This window comes from Phaseolus vulgaris, chromosome 5, assembly GCF_051622355.1.
Source record: "Phaseolus vulgaris cultivar YP4 chromosome 5, ASM5162235v1, whole genome shotgun sequence".
Classification (NCBI taxonomy): Eukaryota; Viridiplantae; Streptophyta; class Magnoliopsida; order Fabales; family Fabaceae; genus Phaseolus; species Phaseolus vulgaris.
Genome location: NC_143502.1, coordinates 43,437,837 through 43,463,415, shown reverse-complemented (window position 1 = coordinate 43,463,415; position 25,579 = coordinate 43,437,837). Strand labels below are relative to the sequence as shown.

Below are 25,579 nucleotides of genomic sequence, written 5' to 3'. Positions count from 1 at the left end.
CGTTTTTCATATCAACACTCTTTTATAATATAACCTAAATAACAACGTCTCTCTCACTTATATATAACTTTTTTAATTAAAATAGCTTCATAAATTTCACTTTTAAAAAATATATATTTAATAAAACACTAATAAGAATGTAGATCTTTTAAAACTATTTTACTGAAAGTGATATAATAAAATTCACAAAAACTAAATTAAGATCTCATAAAATAATTTCTTTAATAAAAACAAAGCTAAAAATATATTATAATTTTTTATTCGACTTAGCAATAAAAAATCACTTTCTATTTTACATTTACCGTCTATAAATATTATAAATGTTGTATGTTTCTAAAGAAATCTACACATGCAAAAGGGAATTAAAATATACATTCATAAAGCTTCAATAAATTTTATGGTAATTCTCTTATTTTACTCCTATCTATGTTTAGTTGAATACTTTTTTGTTTGGCTTGTTTGATGCAGCTTCTTTTAATAAAATTACGTTTTTATCATATGGAAGTATCTTTCTAGTCATTGTTAATTAATTGTTACGAGAAAGTGATGTATTTTGAGACATAAAGGATAAAGTTAGCCAATTAATACTTGCACCATTAAAGATTTGAAATTTAAATAAATGAAACTGAAACAATCAATCTTAAACAAAAGTTTAATATTTTTTTAAAATTATTTAATCGTTAACTGCTCTTATTAATATTTGTTCTTGTATACGAGGTTGAGATAGTAACAATAACCGATTTTACAATTAATTTTTTCTCTTTAGTTGTCTTTCACTTCTTTCTTCCTTCGCGTTCCGAAGTCTCAAGCTTCGACTCTAAGTCAAAACTTTATGTGCAAAAGAGATACTATGATGTTAAAGTAGTGTTCAATATTTAATGTGTAATAAGTATTGTATTGATTACTTATCTTTGTTTTGTTTGATGAGCTTACTTATAGAGTTTGTTATGAACTATATTATTGATGAGTCGTATTTAAGTGTATGATCATAAAAATAAAAATATCCGATTTGTTCTTGTGAGGTTATGGACTGACCCTAATTATGTGACGAAACATTATTAATGTCGACACCTGAAGTTAATGAAAAAAATATCATTTACTTTAATAGGAAAGATGAATTGAATATTTGAGATTCTATTTAATTTAAAAATATACATGATCATATAAAGAAAAAAGAAGAAGAAAAAACACTAAATTATATAAAAGAATAAAAATGAATAATAATTTAACTGAAAAAAAGAATTAAACTAAATATTGTAGTTGAGAACATCTTCTAAATAACTCTTATTATTTTTACTAATTTTGCATATAGTAAATTTCGAATGAGTCTTCAATGTTTGAAAACACTATTCAATATAAAACATAACACTTATATATATATATATATATATATATATATATATATAAAATATAGTATAATGAGTTTATTCGGATTGAAGTGTGATAATTGAAATGATAGATGACGCAACGTGGAAAATGTTTGAAATAGGAACTGCGACAAGAAATAAAAAAGTGGACCCCACTCACAAACAAACTATGACCAGGACAAATTAAGACGACTTCGGGTCAACATAGAACTTCTCTCCACCGCACGCTGTCAAACTTCAATTTTCACCATTTTTATTTTTTTTTAATACCAATAATAAAATATTTAAAGTAATTATCATAAAATAGATATTTATGGTAGATTTGGAAAATGTAAAAGAAAAAAGAAAAAAGAAAATTTAGTGCAGAATTTTCAAGGCGGGCTTGACTTTGAAATTTGAATTCCATTTCATGTACCCACAATTTCACCGACATATATTTCTCACGTCAAACATATTCTTTTTAATAATAATAATAAAATAATAATAATAAATTATTATTATTATAATAATTATTATAATAAATGGAGTGACACGCTCTTCTTATCTTGTTTAGGAGTATAGTGTATATAATAAGGACGTGTTGAAATCGAAATAATAATAATAATAATAATTAATTAATTAATTAAAATGCCAGCTCTGGATAGATTGGTGTGTCTTCTTCTTCTCTCTGCTTCCTCTCAGTTTCCTTCTTCAACTTGTGCTCCTTTCAACTTGCGCTCTACCTTTCTTCCTCTTATATAACCCTCTCGCAAATTCCTTCACTACCAACTTCACCAATTTTCAACCTTTCACCTTCTTCTGTATTCTCTTCATCTGGGTATTGCTTGATTTCAAAAAAATTTAAAATTTAGCTACAATTTGACTTTTGCGTCCAACAATTTAAGCTTTAGACAAGAGTACTTATTGCCGGGAATCTGCTTCTTCTTTGACTTTGTTATTTGTCTGTCATGGATTATTCATCACGGATTAACACTTCCTTGGATCTCAATATTATTCCTCTCAGGCTTCATCAAGAACTTCCCGTAAGTCTAAACAATCCATTCCGATGATGTTTGATATTGCGTGGAAGATGTTCGTCAATTGTCCCCCCTCAGAATAATGTTTGATATGGGAAATAATTTTCTTCTCTGTGTGTTCATTTCAGAAAAAGGAGGTGGAACATAATTTTTTCTCTCTGGGGCTGAAGAAATCTTCTGTAAAGGAACAGGTTTGTTCTGCCAATTCTACTTCTTTAATTTGTGATCTTCTGTCAGCAATCTATATATATTATTCTAGCTTCGATATTGCTCCCTGTGGCACCATTTGGTTGAGCGATTCTCTTGTTAATAATTAAGTTCAGTGAGGAAACTAGATATAAGCTCTTTTTACCCTTTTTAAAGCTGCATAATGATCATGTGTGTGTGTGCTGCCATTTCAGTCTTCTGGTGCCTTGGTGGAGGAGCTGAAGCGGGTGAGTGCAGAAAACAAGAAATTGAGCGAAATGCTCACGGAGATGTGTGAGAACTACAACGCTTTGCGAAACAATCTGATGGAATATATGAGGAAGAATCCTGAGAAAGAGCTCAGCTCATCCAAGAAAAGGAAGTCTGAAAGCAGCAACAATAATAGCACTCCGATGGGCATCAACGGAAACTCTGAGAGCAGCTCAACCGATGAAGAATCATGCAAGAAACCAAAGGAGGAAATCAAGACAACAGTTTCAAGAGTTTACGTGAGGACGGAAGCATCTGATACAAGCCTGGTAAGATTTTCTTAACAGCAAAACTGAGCATAAAACTCATTTGAGTCATAACCATTAAGATTGTTGTGCATTAGTTTGACAGGCTTTTCATCATTTTTTCGTGTTTCCAGATTGTGAAAGATGGGTATCAATGGAGGAAATATGGACAAAAGGTGACCAGGGATAACCCTTCTCCAAGAGCTTACTTCAAGTGCTCTTTTGCTCCAAGTTGCCCGGTCAAAAAGAAGGTAAATCCATGGGCTAATCAAGAATAACCAAGCATTAAAACTCCACTAAGAAACTGGATCTCAAGCTAAATTTGTGTTTGTAATTCAATATTCAGGTGCAAAGAAGTGTGGATGATCAATCTGTTCTGGTTGCAACTTATGAAGGAGAACACAATCATCCCCACCCATCTCAAATGGAGGTAACAACAGGCTCCAACCGTGGTGTGGCCCCATGTTCAGGGTCTCTTGGCTCTTCCGCACCAACAGTTACCCTTGACTGGACAAAATCCAAATCCAGCAGCGATTCCAAGAATGCAACTCCCAAAATCGATGCACCAGAAGTCCCTCAGGTTTTGGTAGAACAGATGGCCACTTCCTTGACTAAGGATCCTAACTTCAGAGCAGCACTAGTTGCCGCAATCTCAGGAAAAATGTTGCACAATAATTGAGTATAGAAAATGAGTGAACTGTATTTAAGTCGGTGTCAAGTTTTCTATAGATGAATCATGTTTAGAGCATAGGATCTCTATGTAAATACAACATAGGACATTGAGACATATTCCTCAATTTAGGCAATCCTTTTAGTGGGAATCAAACTCCACTCATGATAGCAAGTCTAGCTGATTATGCATTTGCTGATCAGGCTCGGATCAAGCTTTTCTATTCTTCTGCATCGAGGTAAACTAGGATAGTTAAAATCAAGTTTCGGTTAAGTTCTTGCGAATTTTCCATAGCATACAAAAGCAAACAAAAACTTTGCTTCAAAAAGTGCAATTCTATTGATAATACAATATCTCCTTTTCATTTAGCAACTCTATTTGGAACACTGCTTCTCCCTTTTTATACCAGAAAGATTAATAAAAAAGGGATGCAACGATCTCCAGTTCTCAAGCTACTTAATACATTATATGTAGATTCAGACTCCTAGTCTGAGTTTTTCTCTCATCACAAACTATATTCCACATCATAATAAGTATCGTAAGCGATGGGAATTATCTATAAATCGAACAAGGAGGGAAAAATGACTTGCTATTATCACTTCTTAGACAGTTCAGCTAGTAGTCGATTCTACCAAAGTTAATTTGAAAGATTATTTTGTTTATACCAGTTGTTCCCAACTACATATGATTTTCTAAACAAGTTGAAGAAGTATTTAAACAAAGCCACGTTGAATCCAATTTCAGAATATATGAATGTCAGACAATTGAAGAAGACGGTTTATTCTTGACTACATCAATCTTCCCATCTCACAAACTAAAGATGGTAGTTTTCTTCCAACACCTACGTTGGACAAAGTTTTAACAAAACCCCAATATAAAATAAGGAAAAGTTCTTTAAGTTGTAGACTGATAGTTGGTTAATTGTGTATGATATATAGCAAGACTAATGTTGAGCCTTTCTAGAATACGAGCAAGTATGGTATTTCAAGTCTTCACTCAACTTAGCTGTTTCAATAATGATACATTGACAACTGTTACAGTATACAACCTGTGATTCATGATATTGAGAAAATGTATTTTTGTCACTTCATGCAAGTTGTTAATATATCACTTCTCTGATTGTTTTAATAGTCTCAGGATTTTAATACTTTTACATCCTCTTAAACTCTATTGGATGTCACTCCTACACTGATTGCACTTTATCCAACATTTCAGGTCCAAAACCTATGGCTATATTCATAAACCAAACCAGTGAGAATGACCAGCTAGAGCAATATTTTAAGTCTGGGTTCCTGAAAGTAGGTAGTAGTAGATAGAAAGTATAAAAAGCAGCACAATCCTGAAGCATTCAACCAATACTGCAAACGAATCCAGAATTGTTACATTGATGACTACTGACCAGGTAGGTAATGCAGCTGTTGGGGTGTACTAAGTTGACCCTAAAACACCATTCGGGATTCTTAATTACCACAAAATAGAAAACACAGTTGCAGAGGGGAAATTATACCTCTATAGCAGAAGGAAACTCTTCCATGACCGAATCAAGAAAGAGAGCAACTAGGTAAGGTGACAAAACCAGACCATTTCTATTTGAACATTCCACAACCATCCATGTCATTCTATACTTCATGAAGAGAAAGAGAAAGAATAGAGAAAAGTTTGAATATGATATGCATTATGACTTGATGAATAAAAAGATAGAAATAAAATAAACAAAAAGTGCTGATATAAAGAATTCTTAACCAAATTTGTAACATGGATATTCACTCCTCAGAGTTAGTATAAACATTCATGCTTCCTTTCGATCAACACATGCAATCATTCAGACAATGGAATAAGGGTAATTTGAGAGATACAATTGTGTTTAGATCAATAAAAAGCACACACAAATAATAGTAGATTCCACCTTGAATTTTTCAGCAGCGAAATCAGTTTTCTCTTCTCCAAATTACCCTTAGTTGTCCTCAATTTGTTTTCGATATAAGTGATTTTTTCACAAATTTGAAACCTTCTTCTTTCACCAATTTTCTTTGATACAATCTTTAAATTTTAAGAAAGAGAAGAAAGACAATTCATACTTTAAAAAGCATTGAACAACTCTATTCAGTTCTATCAAATTAATTACATTTATCAACAATTTCTTCATAAGTTTCTACTCATTTTATAGTAATTCAAACAGTTTTACTTTTTAATATTTCTTCATTCATTGTTCTACATTCCATTATCCTTTCCAAGCAAAGGCTAGAGAAGCTACTTATGGCATGAACTGAACTTGTTGATATGGTTTTTAATGTTGATGTGACTATTGTGAGGCCCATTTATCACCAGAGTTAGTCACTGCATAATAGACCTCCTCATTTTCTTTGCATTGATTTTAGAGCTTTTGAGATTGAATCTAGAACAAGTGATGAGGTGGTCATTTGTTGGCCAAGTCACTTGCATGAATCATCTTCTTGCTTTGGCAGATTTGACATCCAAATAAATGTTGAAGGACCCAGACCTGTCAATCTCTCATAGCAGACAGAAACTGCAATGGTAACAAATAAGAATGGCGTAGTATTATGGATCGAGTCGGATTTGATGAATAAGTATATGTATTACTGTTATTTAAAGTTGTTAATTCTGGATATTTATATTGAAAGACATTAATTTTTATATTATTAGAGATCAAGAGATACAGAGTAATTAATCTTTGTTTTTGAAATAGGTCAATAACAAGATCAGATATAAACGAGATAAAAAGGATATTCTAGTATAGATAAAGAAATACGTAAGAAAAAAAAACAAATTACACACTCAACTAAGAATACATTTATTATTAACTATACTAAATATTCTAAATTTGAAATCATCTGGAAGAACTATAATACATAAAGTTGCATACCCTCTTAGTTATTTTATCAAATGATTAAGATACTCATGCTTTACTTGTCTGTGAGACTAGCACAAGTTGATTTTCTCAACTACCTTTCCTTTCAATACTCCAAATTGGGTCTTAGAATCAGGTTCCTTTCATATTTCATAATAATTTCTCAGTGGTAGGTAGCAGATAAGTTTGAAAAAAAAAATTCAATTGTTTAAGGCTGTCCCTCACTCACCTCATTCATTGCTTTTTTTAATGATACACATGACATGTAAGTGTACTTTGAATTATATCTCGCAATCTTATATTCTTATGTAAGTGAAGCTATCTTTGCCACATTCATTGGACAAACATTACTGCAATGAAAATCCAGGAAGATACGCATGAAAAGTTTTAATCCAAAGCTGAGTCAGAAAATTATAGATCGTTTTTCACATGAAAAATTTCCAAAAAATAATAAAACCTAACAGAAGCACTACAAACATGGGGCTTCCTACCCTATGTATAAAAAACCAGAATATAGGCATTGCTGAAACTAGGGATGGCGCATTAGCTCGTCTGCATTTCCATAAAAAAATAAATTTTTAAATATAAATTTTAAATAGTATATAAGTAGGTGCAAATCTCAATCTCATGAGCTGATTTTATATGATTGAGTTATTTAGATAAATTAGTTAGTTAAATTGTGTTATAATATCATTATTATGAAACTCAATATGGATAAAAAAATATTACGATATTATTATTTTTAATAAATTTTAAATTTTAATGGTACTAATAAATTATTATTCTAATTAAATAATATAAATTAATATATATATATATATTAATTATGTATATATAATATTACATTTAATTTTTATAATAAAATGAGTTAGATTTGACTATTACATTATATATGAATATTGAAATTGAAATAATTTATGTATTTTATAAAGACAAAAAAATATTATTAAATATAAAAAATCATTGAACTTTACCAAATTTCATGAAGGTGTTATGGATTAGGTATTGATGGAAGTTTTTTCTTGCAACTCCATGACTTTCTTCCTATACCACATTCTTTAAAAATACTCAAATTAACCTTTGATATTTTTTATTAAATATTTTTTTTTTTAATTTCAGAATGTAAAATTCAGAGACTTCACGAGTTATAGAATTTAGAAGTATAATTGTGTATTTCAGATTGTACATTCCATAATACATTTCAATTCAAAATACAAATTTTGTATTCTAGATTGTGGAATCTGAAATAGATAATTTTGAAATTTTTTAAAGTATAAGAGTGAATGAAGAAGTTATGGGGTGCAAAAAGAAATTTCCAAAATTTTAAAACATATGGATGAGTACTTCACACATACAAACTATGTATTATATAGGATGAATCTAAGGAGACCAACAAGTTAAAATACACAAAAAAAAAAACATCTCTTTTTCCTTATTGAAGTGGGCTTGTGCTGTATTATGATATTATGATATTATAGTATATTCCTTCCCAAAGAGGAAAGATTATGTGTAAAACAGAGAAGAGGAAGGATTGCAGTGCTTTTTTGTAGCAGCAGAAGATTTATATAAAGTGATCAAAAGTCATGCCAATTTAGAAAGAAGACACAAGAGTAAATTAGTAATTTATCAACTATCCTTTTTAATCCTTCATTTTCTTCTCATCTAACACTCATTTTTTTACTTTCTTTACAAAACATTTCAAATAATCTATTCTAAACATACACAATCCTCACAAAATAAACTCAAATAATTCCTTTTAAATTATCTCAACCAAACAATACATTAGTTCACCACTTTAAGAGATACTCTTGATAATTGATAATTGTTGTCTTTGTAAAGTGATTGTTGTGTCATTATGGTTGTGCTCATTCCATTTTCTGATGGTAATTTTTTTTTTTCAATATAATTTTTAGAATATATATTAATTTTTGAATTATTATTTTATTTAGAGATACAAGCATTATTGATTATTTGTCCTTTTAACAATTTTTTTATATATTAATTATCAATCTTAAAAATGTAACCAGTATTAATTATCCATTATCTCTTTATGCGGAAGTTTTCTCTCATTCTCTATATAAAGAAGACATGTGAGGAAAAAGAAATGCAAACAAGTGAGATGAACAACATAGAAAGTTGATATTCACGATAGTGTGAGATTAGAAATCTTAGTGAAAGACTAGAAAAGGTTTCCTCACGTTAAAAATGTATTGATATCATTATTCTATTTTGTTCTATTTTTTATTTTTTTTGTTTATTCATTTTGTATGTACAATGGTAAAAAAAGTCAACCCTAATCTCCTCTGTTCTTATATACGTCTAATTAAGTAAGAGGTAGCAAATCAATCTAAAATGTAAAAAAACAGGACAACCTTAAAATGATAAATTGACAATGTTCACTTTGCAAAGATATGTTGGTTTATTAGATTTGATGAGTAAAAGCAGGATAAATGGAGAAGAATAGATGCATGGTGCAATTATATTGGAGAGGGAAATATAAGATTTGTTGCAGTTGTTGAAACTTGTGATGATTGCCACTCAAAAACTGGATTCCTCAGTTGTAGGTCGCCTCAAGAAATATCTCAAACTGTTAACAAGAACCTACAATATAATAACCACATTACTTTAATCACAATCCATGAATGCTGCAACAAATTCAAAGAAAAAGTGTTTACCTGCTGAAGAGGCTTGATGAGAGCTTTATCCTTGTAATTCACATGAAACTTTGCCTTAGCCAAGAGCCCCTAAGTTTGATTTGAAGTTCAATGTTTAGCAGTGGAAAAATAATTAATATATGATTAATTTAGTTAACTAATTACCTCTGTGTCAAATTCTCCTGATTCAACAGCAATGTTAATGTCAGTAATGATCTTTACAAGATCCACCAGTAATCCAGGTCGATCAGCTGTTTCCACATACAGCAAACTGCAAAAACAAAACTCAAATTCATTGATAAAATTATGCTTCTCTTGCTGCTAATTAATGTGAGTTTCCACTAAGCAGCACCTTCGATCTGGGCCATCATCAAATATGGTTATGTGGGTTGCTATCTCTACATCAACCTGAAATATGTTAACAAAATTTAGACCAGGTTCCACCATTAACAAAGCAAGGGATCTCAAATAACCAATTTTGCATATATGATATGAATAGTCCGATAACCACCTGATAGGGTGACAGGATGATACATAGACCGAACAAACTTTCATTATGATAGATTTTAAATGATATCATATTAAAAAGTGAACTTTAAATCTAATTCAATTACATAAAATCGATTTATGAGGTGAAGTTTGTATGCAAATATAAAGAATGAAATATATAATCGATGTGGATCTCCAATAGGATTTCAAATCCTAAAACTACTGAATTTCGTTTTTACTGGAAGTTTTAATTGAAGAGTAAGAGTTTTGATCATCACCTGCTGCAATGGAGCCACAAGTCCAAAAGCTGCTCCCAGAGCTAATTGGGCGCTTGATTCCTTCACCACCGTTTTGAATCAAATTAACTCTAATTCCTCTTTCTTTCTAACCAAACCATGCATGCATGCATGCTTCATTCAAGATAAGACAAGAATGAGTAGAGTTTCTGAAAACACATACCGGGTGATACTGAATCATTTGATTTAAAATTGTCAAACGGATTGCCTCTAATAACTCTGGATCTTCCACTTTTCTACCAGAATCACTGCAAACAAAGCTCCACTAACACAATCAATCAAATATACAGTTTAATTTAATTTCAGAAGCCAATTCTGAAGGCTATTTCACTGTAAATATTGGACATGATTAGAAGCTATCTCGACAACTTCTACTATGATAAAGGGTTATTTGCAATCTAGCTATGATGAATGGTAGAGCATTGAATTTGAAACCTACCCTCTTGCTTTTTAAACAAATAATTGGTTCTACAATGTTGTATGCATTATTACTGACACAGTCCTTACGCTTTTGTGATGGAAAACTTGTTGTGCTTGCCAGAAGAATCCAAAAACACATTTGCCTTAACAACATTGAGCCCCAAGTTTTTCAACGCATTCATCTGCAATATTCTCAGTACATAGCTTATACTCAGTTTCATCATCCAAAAATGAAAGTACATAGAAAGAGAGTGAACGTGAGTGAATTCAATTACAGTATCAAGAAGGGCCCCAAGACGATCACCAAAGGTTATCTCCACCACCGTTGCATCAGGATCAGAATCTTGATCAATTATAACTATCGGAGTTGGAATTGTATCAGCCTCTCCCTGACTCCCATCCTGTTCTCCACCACACAAAAGTTTAATCAAATGTGATGAGATTCATCAGCAAGCATCAGAAAAATGAACTAGTTTGTGCCTATATATTCACATGCAATACATATATATTGTTTGATTTTGCTAGATATATACCTCCACAGTACCAGTAACTGTTGATGCTCGTGGGATGATTGTTATTCCTGAAGATGATAATCTGACAAAATGGTACATACAATTAACACAAATCATTGGGGTCCACTCCTAGCAGCTTTACACTCACTTCACTTGCCAACTTTTACAATTCTTCCACAAATTGAACATATCTTTCAGCCTAACCATTAACTTAATTATGAGATCATACTTTTGATTGAACTATTACATGAAGTGAAGCATTAAGCCGAAACTGTGAACACAACAGAAGCAACCGAAAGCTAGAGTTAGAATATATACCTTGTTTTGTGAGTAATGTAACATAGTTTGGCAACATCAGAAACAGAGGAGGGTTTGAAGACAGTGGTTTTTTCAGCACCCAAATGAAGTCCAAGACTGCAAGGAGCCATGGCTACAGCCATTATGAAGTTGAGGAAGAGAGAAGAAGGGGGAAGTTAGATAATGAAATGGGAGGGCATAAAAATGGTTTCTTTATCCGTTGGGACATCAACCGATAATGTTGTTGGGTGGGACTTTATACATTTGGACAGAACAAAAACAGCGAAGTGTGTGAAGCAGAGTAGCATGAGATAAAACCGGTCCCTCTTCTCTTTAATGTTGTAATTGTATATCCACAAATATCACATACAAACTTATCCCCATTTGGTAACACACTCAAATTATTATTCTTTCACCCTTTCCATGGAAAACACTCACATTGGAGGATAATATACCAATCAAGTATAAAAACATCTAAATACAACTATTTTCAAGTTTTAAATCAAACTTCAAGCTATAAATAGTAACTAATTATTTTAATTTATAAAATTAATTGTAATTTGATGATTTTTTTAGAGTTCAAACGTAAATTAATAGAACATCAAGATAAAAAAAACACAAAATTCTACGAGTTACAGAGTTATACGTAAATAAAATATAATTTATTTCAGGTAAACAAATTTAGGAATAAGATGAAGCAGAAAAAAGTTTGCATCTTTAAAGATTTACTTGCTATCCACACTATAATTCATTTGTACCGGGACAAAGAATGTTAAAAAAAATCTTTAAAACAAATAAAATAGTAGGTAAAAAAATACAAATTCCGCAAGTTTCATATATTATATATAATAACAATATACTATTAAGATGAATAAGAAAAAATTAACAGATTATTTTTCAATTATTTTTCAATTTATCTCAAATTATTTGATATATTATTTGAAAACTTTATGGTAATCTTATTTATATTGACAATAGTTCTTTCTTAACCTTGCTAGATTATTGTAATAGTTTTACTTTAATACTTTTACTTGCACATATATGAAGTTGTTATAAAACATTGTTTTAAATGGTTAAGTGTTTCAAGTTTGACAATGTAAAAGAGCTTGTTCTAACTGATTTTCTAGAAAAATAAGACACTCTATAACAATTTTTGTGTGCAGACGCCTTAATAAAACTCAATAGTTGAGAGAAAACATAAACATCTATTGAATGTGGCATAAACTTTATTTTTTCAATCCAAGTTGTCAATTCAATTATTATAGGGATGTATTCACTTTTGTCTTTCTAGGTAAGAGGGTTCCCTCTAGTATTATAATAGAAATCATCCTATCAAGTTCTATATGGATCTAAACCTAATTAAAAATCATTAAAATTTGTCCACTTTAAGAAACAAATTTAGTTGCATCATTCCATCCTTTTTTTTGGTTATCCCAAAGGCTACAAGGGATACAAATTGTACAATCTAGAAACCAAATATTTTTTATTTTATTTCAAGGGACATTTTTTTTCATGGAATAATATTTCCTTCGAAATCTATAGATTGTTCATTTTTCAATGATGATACAACAATTCCTTTATCCATTAGTGACAATTTGTTTTCAAATATAACTATTGTTCATCACTCTAATGAGTCTCATTATTCATTTGAAACATCAATGTCTAATATTGATGAATTTGAAGTCCATATTCAAATATTATTTGAAATATCTAAGAAACACTCTTATTTGTTTGACGATGTGTGATTTAACACTTCACACCCTTATCCCATTCAAATTTTTTATTTCGTGGACAAACTCAATCAAAAGTACAAACACATTTATCAATCAATTTTCACTACTTATGAGCATCAATTTATCATCATGTAGTTTCTTATCCTAAATAGAGAGATGTCATGACTTAAAAGATTAAGGTTTTGGAAGATAATGATAATTAGTCTTTGGTTAGTAAAGTAAACATTTCATAGGATGCAAATGAGTTTTTAAATTGAAATACAATGTTGATGGTTCAATTGATAGATACAAAGCTTGATTAGTAGTCAAAGACTAGATACAACATGTTCATGTTGAGATGAATTTCTCAAATAGTTTCTCACCACTAGTTCAACTTAAAGACAAACCTCTAAATAATGGTTTTACAAGTTTTCCTCAACATTAATGCAACATGGTTTACTTAATCTAAAAGTTATTATTTCACTCATGATTCCAGTTCTTCATTGATCATTTTGTTAGTCTTTGTGGACGACATCATTTTATCATACTCTAATTTCTCGTACTAATAAAGCACAAATAATATTGAGTTTCTTATTCAAATTGAAGATTATCTCAAATACTTCTTAGACTTAAAAATTTACAAATGATTTGAAATCAAAATTACAAAATCTTTTTAAAAATAATTTTTAAAAAAAATCTTTTTAAAACTCTATATATTCATACATACATATATATAGGTTATTATTTCAGCACTCTTGCTCTTTCTATGTAACAAATACCCTGCATACCACTTGTAGTTTTTATTAAAAAAAATATTCTATTAAATATTTAAAATATTATTTATTTATTTTTAAAGAAAAAACCGAACTAAGAGATAAATTAGAAATGGAAAAAATGAAAATAATATTCACACCATTTTATTAAGACAAAATCAAAGCTCAATATATTTAAATAAAAATGAAAAATGTTTTAAATATTCAATAAAATAATTTTTGTAATAATGATTCAAATAAAAATAGCCAAAGTGTGTTTCTTCATACCGAAAGGGGGAAGAAAGAAGAGTCCTTAACCTTGAGTTGAGTGAGGCAAAATTGTTGTGAATCGAGAAGAAAACGAAAATGGCTGCTTCTCTGCAACTCCTCCAATTCAAACCACTGAAACCCTCTCTTTCATTCTCGTTACGAAGGTTAACTCCTCTCAGTTGCTCCGCCGCGCCCCCTCCGTCGAAGTCGCCGCGTTCCTACACCATCACTCTCCTTCCCGGCGACGGTATCGGCCCCGAAGTCATCTCCGTCGCCAAAGACGTTCTTCTCCTCGCCGGTTCTCTCGAAGGTACGGCACGCTCTCTCTTCGTGACCTCAACATTTTCAATTTGGAGTAGGTAACTATTGCTGTGTTGTCAAAGCAGGGATCAAATACGATTTCCGAGAGAGGCTAATAGGTGGAGCTGCGTTGGATGCCACGGGAGTGCCGTTACCCGATGAGACACTTTCTGCCGCCAAGGAATCTGATGCTGTTCTGCTTGGTGCTGTTGGAGGGTACTTCACTTTTTTTTTCTTTACCTATTTTTTTTTTTTTTTGTTATTGCTTTGTGCCTCCTCATTTTGAATTGAATTTGCTTGAAGTTATAAATGGGATAACAACGAGAAACATCTCAAGCCAGAGACTGCATTGCTCGGGCTTCGTAAAGAGCTTCAAGTATTTGCAAATCTCAGACCGGCGTCTGTATTTCCTCAGGTAACAACTTCTTCATACTGCATTTTCTCATGCATGCAGTCTGATGGATGAGAAATAAAGGGCACACTTTATAATGTGATAAATGCGTGTTAATGAAGATTTTTTTGCTGTTTCCTAATAGTTTTCAACCCATCTCTGGTGTGGCTTTACTTTGCGTTAATTCTTCTGTAGTTAGTGGATGCTTCAACTTTGAAGAGAGAGGTTGCTGAAGGGGTCGATCTCATGGTTGTAAGGGAGCTCACTGGAGGTCTGTGGTGATGTGATTCTATAATATTAAGAATTTGGAGTGTTAAATCTTCATCCATTTTCTTTAAATGTGGATATGTGCACTTAATTTGCTGGCTAATCTTGTTGCTGCTCTGTTGTTATTTAGGTATCTATTTTGGAAAACCCAGGGGCTTTGACACCAATGAAAATGGTGAAGAGATTGGTTTTAATACTGAGATTTATGCTGCACATGAGGTATCATACTACTATAAAATGATTCTATAGATATATAATGCATGCTTACCACTGAGCTATAAAAATATATGTATTACAACAGATTAATAAGGGTTACTGACCCTTGTTGGATATTTCTGCGGAAGGGAATTTGGGTGAAGAATTTGAGTGGAGTTTCTTGTGCAATCATTCCAAGAAAATTGAAAAATATCTCTAATTTGACTAAAAGTATTAGTAGCTGGAGTCCTCAAGATCTATTGTTAAAACATGTAAACATTGTGTTAGGAGTTTGGGAAGATGAAGGGAAGTTAGCTGAAACAGTTAGGTTAGGATACTAGTTAGTTAAGGGAGGGGGTAAAAAAATAGAGGAATGTAGAGAAAGGGGATGCATTCAATCTTGTATCCATTGAGAATTGAGCTTTGCACATGATCAAAGAAGACATTCTCTGTGAAAGGAAATCTTTGGGGGAGGGGTTTCTGTCAATTCAATTAAATCTTTTTCTTCAACACATTTCTTGTCTAGGAGGAGGGATAAGGGACTTTTACCTCTCAAGTGACTTTTACATACAGATGTGAATTTTCACTTTTTTCTTTCCCTTCTAGTTTTCTTTCGGATCTGTTTCTTTAACTAATTAATGTATTACCTCTGGATCTATGATTCTCTGATCAACAATAATTTCTGTACCAGATTGATCGCATAGCTCATACTGCATTTAAGATTGCTCGGAAGCGTAGTGGGAAACTTTGCTCTGTTGACAAAGCTAATGTACTAGAGGTTTGTATTACTGGATTATGCCATGAAACTTACTCAGGAATACTGTGAAGCTTTTGCCGTAGTATGATGTGTGTACAGACAGAAAAGAGAGTTCATGGCAGATGCCTTCCAATTGAATATGGCGTTGTTTGGTATAATGAGAATGTTAGTGATAATATTCACTTACATTCTCTAACTTTATGAATGCCTCAAATTGCTTAAACATGCAATTGAAAAATCCAATCATGCTGCAAAGAAAATTCTCTTAGTTTTGTCTTTTTTAAGATTCATTTTGGATTAGGTGTTATGGATAACATTTGTGACAACTTGGGTTTAAAACTTGGCTACACTCTTTCTGTTCATATTTTTTACATTTTTCAAATAAATGCAAATTTCTATTGATCTATATTTGTGAATAGTTTAGAAGCACAGATATATCTGCATATGTCTTGCTTATTCCTCAGAAATATTGTTGTTGATTAGGTTGAGATATGCAGTGATAGGTTTTACTCGGTCCCAAGTTACCTACATAAGGAAATCAAGAACTAAATAATGGAAACTATGAAGGTTTTTGAAGATGCAACTAACGTTATATTTGGAATTTCCACGTTAACCAAATAATTAAGATTTGTGCATTTTTGGTATCTTGGGGAATGAACATGAAGATAATAGTGACAGATTTAGGTCCAGTTCCTGCTTACTAACTATATTTTAAATTCTCCAGGCTTCAATTTTATGGAGGAAGAGAGTGACGGCAATAGCACAAGAATATCCTGATGTTGAACTCTCTCACATGTATGTTGATAATGCCTCAATGCAACTAATTCGAAATCCAAAACAGGTTTGCTTATGGAATAAATTACTGTAATTCGTCTTTCACTTTATTTATGGCTAGGCAAATTTATACTCACAAACGACAAAATTGTTTGATCATAAAAATGCAAGTGCTGCAATATCTAACCCTGAATTTTTTGCAGTTCGACACCATTGTGACAAACAATATTTTTGGCGATATATTATCAGATGAGGCCTCAATGATCACTGGAAGTATTGGGATGCTTCCTTCTGCTAGCCTTGGGGCTTCGGTATGTAAAAAAATATCCATTATCAATTATAATTTAGATCTCGAGCACGTTTCTCAAGTTTATCTAGCAATGCTTTGTGTTATATTATATGGCAAGTAACACTATCGATTTCCCTTTGCATATTGGATCAGGGGCCTGGACTTTTTGAACCCATACATGGTTCGGCACCTGATATTGCTGGACAGGTTGGTTTCTTGTAGTTACATATTTTTTTCATTTGCTTCAAACGACATGCTTAAACAACAGCATAATTATTTGTATACAGGACAAGGCAAATCCATTTGCTACTGTTCTTAGTGCTGCTATGCTTTTGAAATATGGCCTAGAAGAAGAAAAGGCAGCTCAACGAATAGAAAATGCAGTCCTGGACACTTTGAACAGGGGATTTCGAACTGGCGACATATATTCTACTGGAACAGTAAGCAACTCTTTCATTACAACATGAATGTTGAAAAAACTTCGGCCCCGTTTTAATCACACAACAGATTTTTTTGCGTTTGATTAATTAGCATTGGAGGCTAGAGAAATATTTTGCTAAATTAGGTTGGTGTTTGGATTATGTATTGATGCAGAAGCTGGTAGGGTGCAAACAGCTAGGTGAAGAGATAATGAAGTCAGTGGAATCTAACGTTCCTGCTGGTGCTAACGTGTGATTCTAGAATTGAGACGAAATTGGCGTAGGATCTTGGCATCTGATGTATCTTGGAAGTCACTACCAAAGCTGGAAAAGTCTCCCTAGTTGGGAGAGTTAAGGCTTCCTTCTGCATTAAGCATGTATTTCGGTTTCCAACCAGCCTATGTATGAATGATTGTACTTTTGAAAGTGTCAAGGTTGTTTTCTTGTACCCGGGATTATGTTGCATAATTTAATGCAGTTTTAAATTTTCATCCATCCTCTAATTTGGAAAGCTATTTTGCAACCATTTGTGGATTGATGTTCATTCGTTTGCCTCCAATCTATGGGGATAAAGCTTCTGAAACTGAGGATCTGTATCTTTTTAAGAGCTTGCCATTTTATTTACAGAAAGAATCACTCGTTCTGCAGATCATGAAACAGACCTTGACAAAAGACTCATTTTAAGGGTGACAACTTAGATTTAGAAAGACTTCTGAATCTTATGATCTAAACTGATTTTGACATATTTTGATCTGCTTTTTTAACAAATCTTTATTGTATTCATTGTATAAATTTAAAATATAATATTTTAAAACACTTTTACATATTTTTGATTGTAATTGCTTATTAAAATTATAGATAGAGATTATAAAATTTATAAATTTATAAGATCTTGATATCACTCACATATGTTGTCCCGTTTATTACACTACCATAGATAAAGGAGATAAAAGTTAATAATTAACTTAACGTACTGAAGCTGAGATGCTAAAAATATGTAATGAAGTATTTAAATAATAATATTAATTTAATCATAGAAAAAAATATTCTCTTTATTTTTTCCTTTAGATAAATAGTTTTAATTGATTTTAACTTAGAAAATGGAACTTTTATTTCGAATATAAGAAATTACACCTCAGATTCAAATGTAGTTTAAAGAAATAATTAATAAAATACACTATAAATATTATTATTTCAGCTTCCTTCTTCACTGGGGAATTTTTTAAGCATTACACAATTAGTAAGTTTACAAAAAACTTATTTATTTTATTTTCTCTAATAAATTAAATTAAAGTGAATAATAAAGCTTTGTAAAGATAAAGATTAAAATAAAAATGTTAGAAAATTGATAATGAAGATTTGGGGATTAGATGATGAAATTGAGAAGATTAGGTTAAAATAGTTTAGTTTTAAAGTAAGTGTGTTCTTGTGCTGGTGCCGGTGCTGTAAAGCGATGTGGAGTTCAACTTCAAGCGTAGCGATTGCAATTGCAGCACCTTCCTCCGACGAGGATCCCACCGAATCCTCTTCGTTTTCCTTCTCCACCGCTCTCTTCAATTTCTCTTCTGGAAACCCTAGAATCGAGGAGACGCGCGGCCTCATGCATCTCTTCCCCGACGAAACTCCGGCTACTCTTCCGGTATCCTTTTATTCGTCTTCTATTCCATCTCTCTTTGCATTATCAATCAACCAATCCGTTTCCATTTCGTGTTAGGTTGGACGCAAACCTCTGGTTTGCGTTGTTGGCGTTCCCAATCACATGACCTATGCGGATTTCTGTCAGTTCAGTGGTTCCTTCATTCAGCACATGCTGGAGATGCGCATTGTTAGGTATGCAACTATGCTGTTCTCGCAATCGCAATCGCATCACAGCAATCATCGCATGCTCACGTCTTCTTTTGTTTTTCTTTCTCAGGATGGATGGTATGGAGGATCAGTACAGTGTCTTGATTCGCTTTGACTCCCAAGAATCCACCGACACCTTCTACAAGCACTACCATGGCCGCCGATTCTCCTCTCTCGAGGTTCCTTTCTTTCTTTAATTATCATCCATTCTTTTCAATGTTTTTTACTCGTTTTATGAATGAATTGAATTTCCCTTGCTGTGTATTTATTAATCATAGGTTGAGGTTTGCCGAGTTCTTTTCACGTTAGACGTGCAGTACACTGGTTCCATTGAACACGCACAACCCTCAAATGCTAGTTCAACTGAACAGCCTACTTGTCCTGTTTGTCTTGGTACATTTTGCATCCCTTTTTCCTTGCCTTGCCTTGTCTACTGCTACTCAATGCATGGGCTAAGTGTTTCAGTTATTTATGATTTCTTGCAGAACGATTAGATCAGGACACCGGTGGAATTCTTACAACTATATGCAACCATTCTTTCCATTGTTCTTGTATTTCAAAATGGGCAGATTCTTCTTGTCCTGTAAGTGGTTTCATTCAGTCTTTCTATGCAACTTCAAACAATTCAAATGAATTGTATGCTTTATAATTTATAATTATAATAATAATAATTTCTTATGGCGTGTTTATTTCAGGTATGCCGCTATTGCCAGCAGCAAGCTGAAAAATCGATATGTTTTGTTTGTCAAACCACTGAGAACCTGTGGATATGTGTTATTTGTGGGTATGTTGGCTGCGGAAGGTGAGACTGACATTTTTCTCCACCAACCCTTATTTTATAATAATTCTTTCTTTTTTAATTTGTGTATGATTACAACCATATGGATCTTCTGAAACTCCTAGGAAATCTTGTTTCAGATATAAGGGAGGTCATGCTATAATACACTGGAAAGAGACACAGCATTGCTACTCCCTGGAAGTGGAGACCAAACGTGTGTGGGATTATGTGGGAGACAACTATGTTCATAGACTTATTCAGTCCAAAACTGATGGGAAATTGGTTGAGCTGAACACTAACTGTGCACATGCAGACAATGGATGCGGAAGTTGCAGCTGTGAAGATAATGCCATGAGTGAGGCTATGCTTAATAGTAAAGTTGAAGCTGTAATGTTTTTAAGACTATTAGATTTATTTACTTTTTACAAGGAGTTTTAATTTTTCATACATTAAATAAATACCTTTTCTTTTTACAGATTGTCAATGAGTACAATGAATTGCTTGCTACTCAACTTGAAAACCAAAAAATAGTAAGTGGACTCCATTTGTCATTTGCTGTGAATCTGCTAATATCTCTAAATTTGTATTGATTAATCTTTTTCTGTTTTAAACTAAATTAAATCTAGTATTTCGAATCCTTATTACAAGAAGTAAAAGAAGAATCTGAAAGAAAAATTTCCAAAGCTGTTCAGAAGGCTATCAGTCTTAAACAGCAGAAGATTCAGTCCAAGGTTGACAGATGTAAGAAAGAGAAGAAATTTCTGGATGATGTAAGTTGTATTCCAATCTTGGAAATTCTCTTTTGGAGAATTCGTAGTATTATGCCATATAAGTTATAACCGTGCCAAAAGATTCTCTGTGGTCCCATTAATATTATCTGCGTGTGTATTGGCAAATGTTCATATTGTCTGTTTATTTGCAGCTTAATGAGAATCTTGTGAAAAATGAGGACATTTGGAAAGCAAAGATACTTGAGATTGAAGAGAGGTATGTATTTACCCTTTATTTCTTATTCATGACGGTGTTTTCTATGGAGTGTGGTATGAAGGTGTCTTGTGTCCAATAAAACCAAAGGTCTGCAGTTGCTGCTTTAATGGGCGTTTGGCATTTTAAGCGATGCTCGTATTCTCAGTTTTGTAATTGCTATGGATTTTCATTTGTTGAACTCAAGTAATTGCAATTGCTATGGATTTCCATTTCTTTAACTCTAGTAGCTGCAATTGCTATAGATTTCCTTTTCTTTAACTCTAGTAATTGCAATTGCCATGGATTTCAATTTCTTGAACTCAAGTAATTGCAAACTTGGCCAAACGGTTTGTAAACTGACGTGTGAAGTACTATTTTCCAGGGAGAGAAAAGCTACGAGAGTGATGGAGGATAGAGTAGCGGACCTGGAAAAGCAGGTGAAGGATACCGTTTTCCAAATTTCTCATTTTTCTTAGTGAATTGGAGTGTGCATTGAAAACTGATGGAACTAAAGTTTTTGATACATTCATAACCCTTGCAGCTTGGAGATCTCATGGTTTGTCTTGAGGGGGGGAAGATGGAAGGAGAGCTACCCGTTTCAGATGATGAGATTAAAGAAGGGACTGTCTTTCAAAAATCGAAAGAATCATCCTCAGTTAGTACTTCTCAAGCATGCATAACAGAAGAATGAGTTATTTCATTTTTCCGACTGACCCATATACTGTCTATATTTTCACAAAATTATAGAAACCACACTTGTGCGTCGATCCCCAGTTAACATGTTTTGACTACATTTTTTTCCCCTTTGAAACACGTGTATGTATCTGTTTGTACTTGTAAATATTGAGATTTCAAACTAGTAAAATGACTGCATCCAACTAAAGGCAAAATGCAACCATTGTGAGCATTACCGAGTGATTAAAGTAAGGTATAATTCCATAGAAGATAGTTTACCTTTTGGAATATTCAACCAACAACCTGATCTGAGACAGAGTAAATGCAGTTTCATAAATAAATGAACAAATACAGATTCAAGGCACCTGCATGCAGATTAGTACTCTAAACTCAAAAGGTAACAGCTTAGGGTGCAACATTTTCCACCCATCTAACTCTTCATTCTTACACCCTTTATAACATGTTTTGTTGCTTATTTTAAATATGTAAAATGCTTAACCAAGAACAAACACACCAAATTTGTTTTGCACAATGTCTATACATTCTGAATAATCTTATGTTAAATAACCAACAAATTCACGTCAGATCATTCAATAATCTTATCAGACTGCTATAAATAATAGAATCAAAGACTCTTATTCTAACATCTATATTTGACTTTTTATTTCCTAAAAACTACGAAAATTAAAAACTGAGATATTTGATAGGTGTCAACCCATTCAACATGTTTCCATACAAAAATTAAAATAATTTTTCAGAGACATTCGCTATTTTCATTAAAAAGGTTATTATTGTTAATAATAAGTTATTACTATTATTATTAATACAATCAATCACATAATAATAAAAAATAAAACCCAACAATTCTCGACATTGTAATTGGTGAAAACAATATAAACAAAAAAAAATATACAAAAAATCAGAAGAAAATCTTTTTTTTTAGAAACAATTCTTCCAATTCTTCTCATAAATCAAACGTAGAAAGAAAAGGAGAACTTCAAAAGGTAAAAAAAAACACGAATTTTCATAAATTGGAGGATTCCTCAAACTCGTTCAATCTCTCGTCCTTCTTCCTCCTCAATTCAGCCTCATAATTTCTCAGCCTCAGAAGACAATCTTTAAAAGTTCAAAAGTTATTTTTAATATATTTAATCAACTCATAAGAAAAGATCCTGTTCACAAACTTATACATAGATATTCACCCCAACTCACTTCCTCTTACTTAATATTCATTATAGTTTTATTCACGTATTCATACAATGTATTTGACAATGGAACTCCATTACTCCTAATTATTCAAAACAAAATATCAACCTCATTAAGTAACTCGACGAAAAAATATTCACTTTTAAAGTCATAACATCTCCAAACAAAAACAAACCTTAAATGTAAGACAAATTAATAGTCTTTTTATTCTTATTTTTGGTGTGATTAATTTCATGTAGTTTTGTCCTAAGCACTCAAGTTCATTTAGAGGATAAAATAGAAGAACAAAAAATGTACTTAGAGAAATAATTTATTAACACCTTTAATTTTATTATTGTTATAAATAATAGATCCTCGTATTGGTGATCTTGTATTATCCAAAACTAACATATGATAATAAAGTAGGCGTGAGACAAATATAATACTTAACAAAAGCAAACATAAATCAAATTTTATTGACTCAACATAAAGCAAAACAAGTCATTGTATTAAAGCAAAACAACTTCATAAGTTGTCATTCTCAAGTCCTTAAACTAAAATGAGTGGACTCGTCAAACATAATAGATCTCATCATTGTGACACACACAACTTCATCATAGCCACTCGTCTCAATTCTTTCACTAGATCCTTCACTACCATGTTGTATTTATCACCCATCTGCGATACAATTATAACATAATCAAAATACACAAATTTAGTTACTGTTGAAAATCCCATTTCGACTAGAGATTAGGACATTTTATTGTATATAAGTGGGTGCAAACCTCAACCCTATGAACCGGTTTTATGGAGTTGAGTTAGGCTTAAAGTCCATTTTGTAATACTTACATAGCCATATCTAACATAAAAGTTTTTATAAAAAAAAAGCACAAGTTTAAACAACAAACTAATCATATCATACACTACTAGAAAATCATTAAATAGAAACTAATTTTAGACACTAAAAATAATTAGTTGTTATATTGACTAAATTAAATATTATTTTAGAGACTAAAAAAGTTATTGGATTCTAAATTAGTTTCTAGTATTGATAAATAGTTTCTAAATTGGTATTTAATTATCTATTAAAATTTTAACTAACAATTATTTAGATTCTAAATTTGGTTATAGTGACATGGTAGTGTTTAATTTACCTGAGCAATTATGGTGATGTCAATGGTATTTCCAAGGGGCAAAACATTGCTAGTGGATATGTAGAGATGAAGATGTTCAAGCTGAGACATTATTTTAAGCAGAATTCCCTTTTGTTTGCCACAGTGAATCTTGATCAACACTTGCTTCCCAAGGACTCTGGCTTCAACTTCAGGAGGAACTGCTTCATTGGAACCATAGCATTCATCACCGTTTGTGTCATCAATGCAGAGATGAGATCTTGTTATGGTGATCGCTGATTCTGCATTGTTCTTCTGGATATCTTCTTCCAGCACTTCCACACGTTCTTGCAGCTGCTTCACGTAATTGATTGCTTCTCTTAGCACATGTGCCTTGTCCATCTACACACATTTTATTATCAGACCTATTTCATTCACATATCTTACTTTGAAAATGTACAAATATGATTGAAAACGAACCTTCTTCAAGCCAGGGATGGTGGAAGCAAGTGCTATGAATTTCCTGGTGAGTTCCTGTCTCCTTTTTCTCTCCGACATGATGTGATCCATTGATTCAGAAGCGCTTCGAGTCTTCTTCGTTCCTTGGTTGCTCCTTGTTGTTGAGTTCGAGTTCTCAGACACATCTTTCCAACCAGACAAACCCTCAAAAGACAGTATATAACCAGATTTCTTCTTATTCTCTTCACCACAAAGATTCATCGTGGATGATGAGTTACTGTTCTTGTTCTTCATCATCATCATCAAGTCATCGCCACCCTCTTCTGCCTCCGGCTGCTGCAGAATATCCCTAAGAAACTCTTCGTCGAAGGGGTTCGTCTGGCACAAGCATTCGTTCAACACGTCGTCCTCCATTTCCTAGGGTTTGATCCCAACAATTTTCAGAAACAATAATTAATCAACCTACACTTACTTATATGTATTAATACTGTTCATGTTCATGTTCATGTTCATGTGTGCGCATACATACTTATGATTTTGATACATATGATAGTGTATATGAAAGATTTGGTAATTACCATGTGAGAGGAGCAGTTCCCCCACTGGTTTTCCTCCATTATTTGGATACGGATGAAGCTCAACTCTACAGCGGAATGTGGTGGGGACCCATGCGTGTGCCTTTTCTGCTCCAATGAGAAGATGCTTCTTTTATGTTTATAAGGAAAAAGTTCCTCTCATTGTCGATCAATAACAAAAATCTTATTTTTCATAACTAAAAAATCAAATTATTGTTAGGAATATCTCAAATCATATAATATAGTTGCAATCAGGACAATTATTGTATTCCTTCTCGGTTAGTCTACCTTTCTTCTAGAAATGGTCTTGTCCTTCTTGCACTTCATCACTTTTCGTCTTTGTGAACTTTTCACTCAGATGATACTTGCAAAAGTTACTCCAATACTCAAGTAAGAATTCGGTGTTCAGTACTCAGTGTTACTAGTACTGGATGATGACGTACCTGATTATTGGAATGTGTACGGTACCTATTTATATAATTATTATGGATCCTTTGTTATTTAGTCGAATTAAGAATCTTGGTTATGATTAATAATGTATTACCTAATACTTGATAACTGATTACT

The 25,579-nt window shown here is 32.3% G+C and overlaps 5 protein-coding genes across 6 annotated transcripts; 3 read left to right on the top strand and 2 right to left on the bottom strand.

Annotated features, from left to right (window-relative positions):
* Positions 1-1,960: 1,960 nt before the first annotated feature.
* Positions 1,961-4,126, top strand: LOC137836074 (putative WRKY transcription factor 40). Its single transcript, XM_068644896.2, has 5 exons — positions 1,961-2,389; positions 2,512-2,574; positions 2,785-3,108; positions 3,219-3,335; positions 3,431-4,126. Exons 1-5 carry the CDS (start codon positions 2,315-2,317, stop codon positions 3,761-3,763), a joined length of 912 nt encoding a protein of 303 aa, XP_068500997.1. The 5' UTR covers positions 1,961-2,314; the 3' UTR covers positions 3,764-4,126.
* A 4,855-nt stretch (positions 4,127-8,981) lies between these two features.
* Positions 8,982-11,610, bottom strand: LOC137836075 (ACT domain-containing protein ACR11). Its single transcript, XM_068644897.2, has 10 exons — positions 11,313-11,610; positions 11,016-11,076; positions 10,758-10,883; positions 10,570-10,664; positions 10,226-10,310; positions 10,045-10,104; positions 9,630-9,685; positions 9,443-9,548; positions 9,299-9,367; positions 8,982-9,224 (listed from the first exon to the last, which is right to left on the bottom strand). The coding sequence occupies exons 1-10, from the start codon at positions 11,432-11,434 to the stop codon at positions 9,162-9,164; spliced, it is 843 nt and encodes a 280-aa protein (XP_068500998.1). The 5' UTR covers positions 11,435-11,610; the 3' UTR covers positions 8,982-9,161.
* A 2,395-nt stretch (positions 11,611-14,005) lies between these two features.
* LOC137836073 (3-isopropylmalate dehydrogenase 2, chloroplastic) lies at positions 14,006-17,912 on the top strand. The gene is made up of 11 exons (XM_068644895.2): positions 14,006-14,335; positions 14,412-14,541; positions 14,629-14,740; positions 14,912-14,987; positions 15,114-15,202; positions 15,870-15,956; positions 16,660-16,776; positions 16,913-17,020; positions 17,152-17,205; positions 17,286-17,438; positions 17,593-17,912. The coding sequence occupies exons 1-11, from the start codon at positions 14,122-14,124 to the stop codon at positions 17,671-17,673; spliced, it is 1,221 nt and encodes a 406-aa protein (XP_068500996.2). The 5' UTR covers positions 14,006-14,121; the 3' UTR covers positions 17,674-17,912.
* Positions 17,913-18,571: 659 nt separating this feature from the next.
* BRIZ2 (zinc finger (C3HC4-type RING finger) family protein) lies at positions 18,572-21,889 on the top strand. Of its 2 annotated transcripts, none has more exons than XM_068644894.2 (12): positions 18,572-19,056; positions 19,132-19,247; positions 19,333-19,441; positions 19,541-19,655; positions 19,748-19,845; positions 19,958-20,064; positions 20,181-20,427; positions 20,517-20,570; positions 20,667-20,810; positions 20,963-21,027; positions 21,389-21,443; positions 21,548-21,889. In XM_068644894.2, exons 1-12 carry the CDS (start codon positions 18,871-18,873, stop codon positions 21,695-21,697), a joined length of 1,446 nt encoding a protein of 481 aa, XP_068500995.2. In that variant the 5' UTR covers positions 18,572-18,870; the 3' UTR covers positions 21,698-21,889. The 2 variants fall into 2 exon arrangements, 1 of the variants encoding a protein (XP_068500995.2); XR_016520953.1 differs by having other exon boundaries at positions 18,627-19,056; positions 20,181-20,395.
* Positions 21,890-23,312: 1,423 nt separating this feature from the next.
* Positions 23,313-25,167, bottom strand: LOC137836065 (transcription factor bHLH18). The gene is made up of 4 exons (XM_068644884.2): positions 25,016-25,167; positions 24,459-24,854; positions 24,021-24,380; positions 23,313-23,544 (listed from the first exon to the last, which is right to left on the bottom strand). The coding sequence occupies exons 1-4, from the start codon at positions 25,052-25,054 to the stop codon at positions 23,458-23,460; spliced, it is 882 nt and encodes a 293-aa protein (XP_068500985.2). The 5' UTR covers positions 25,055-25,167; the 3' UTR covers positions 23,313-23,457.
* Between the last annotated feature and the right edge of the window lie 412 nt (positions 25,168-25,579).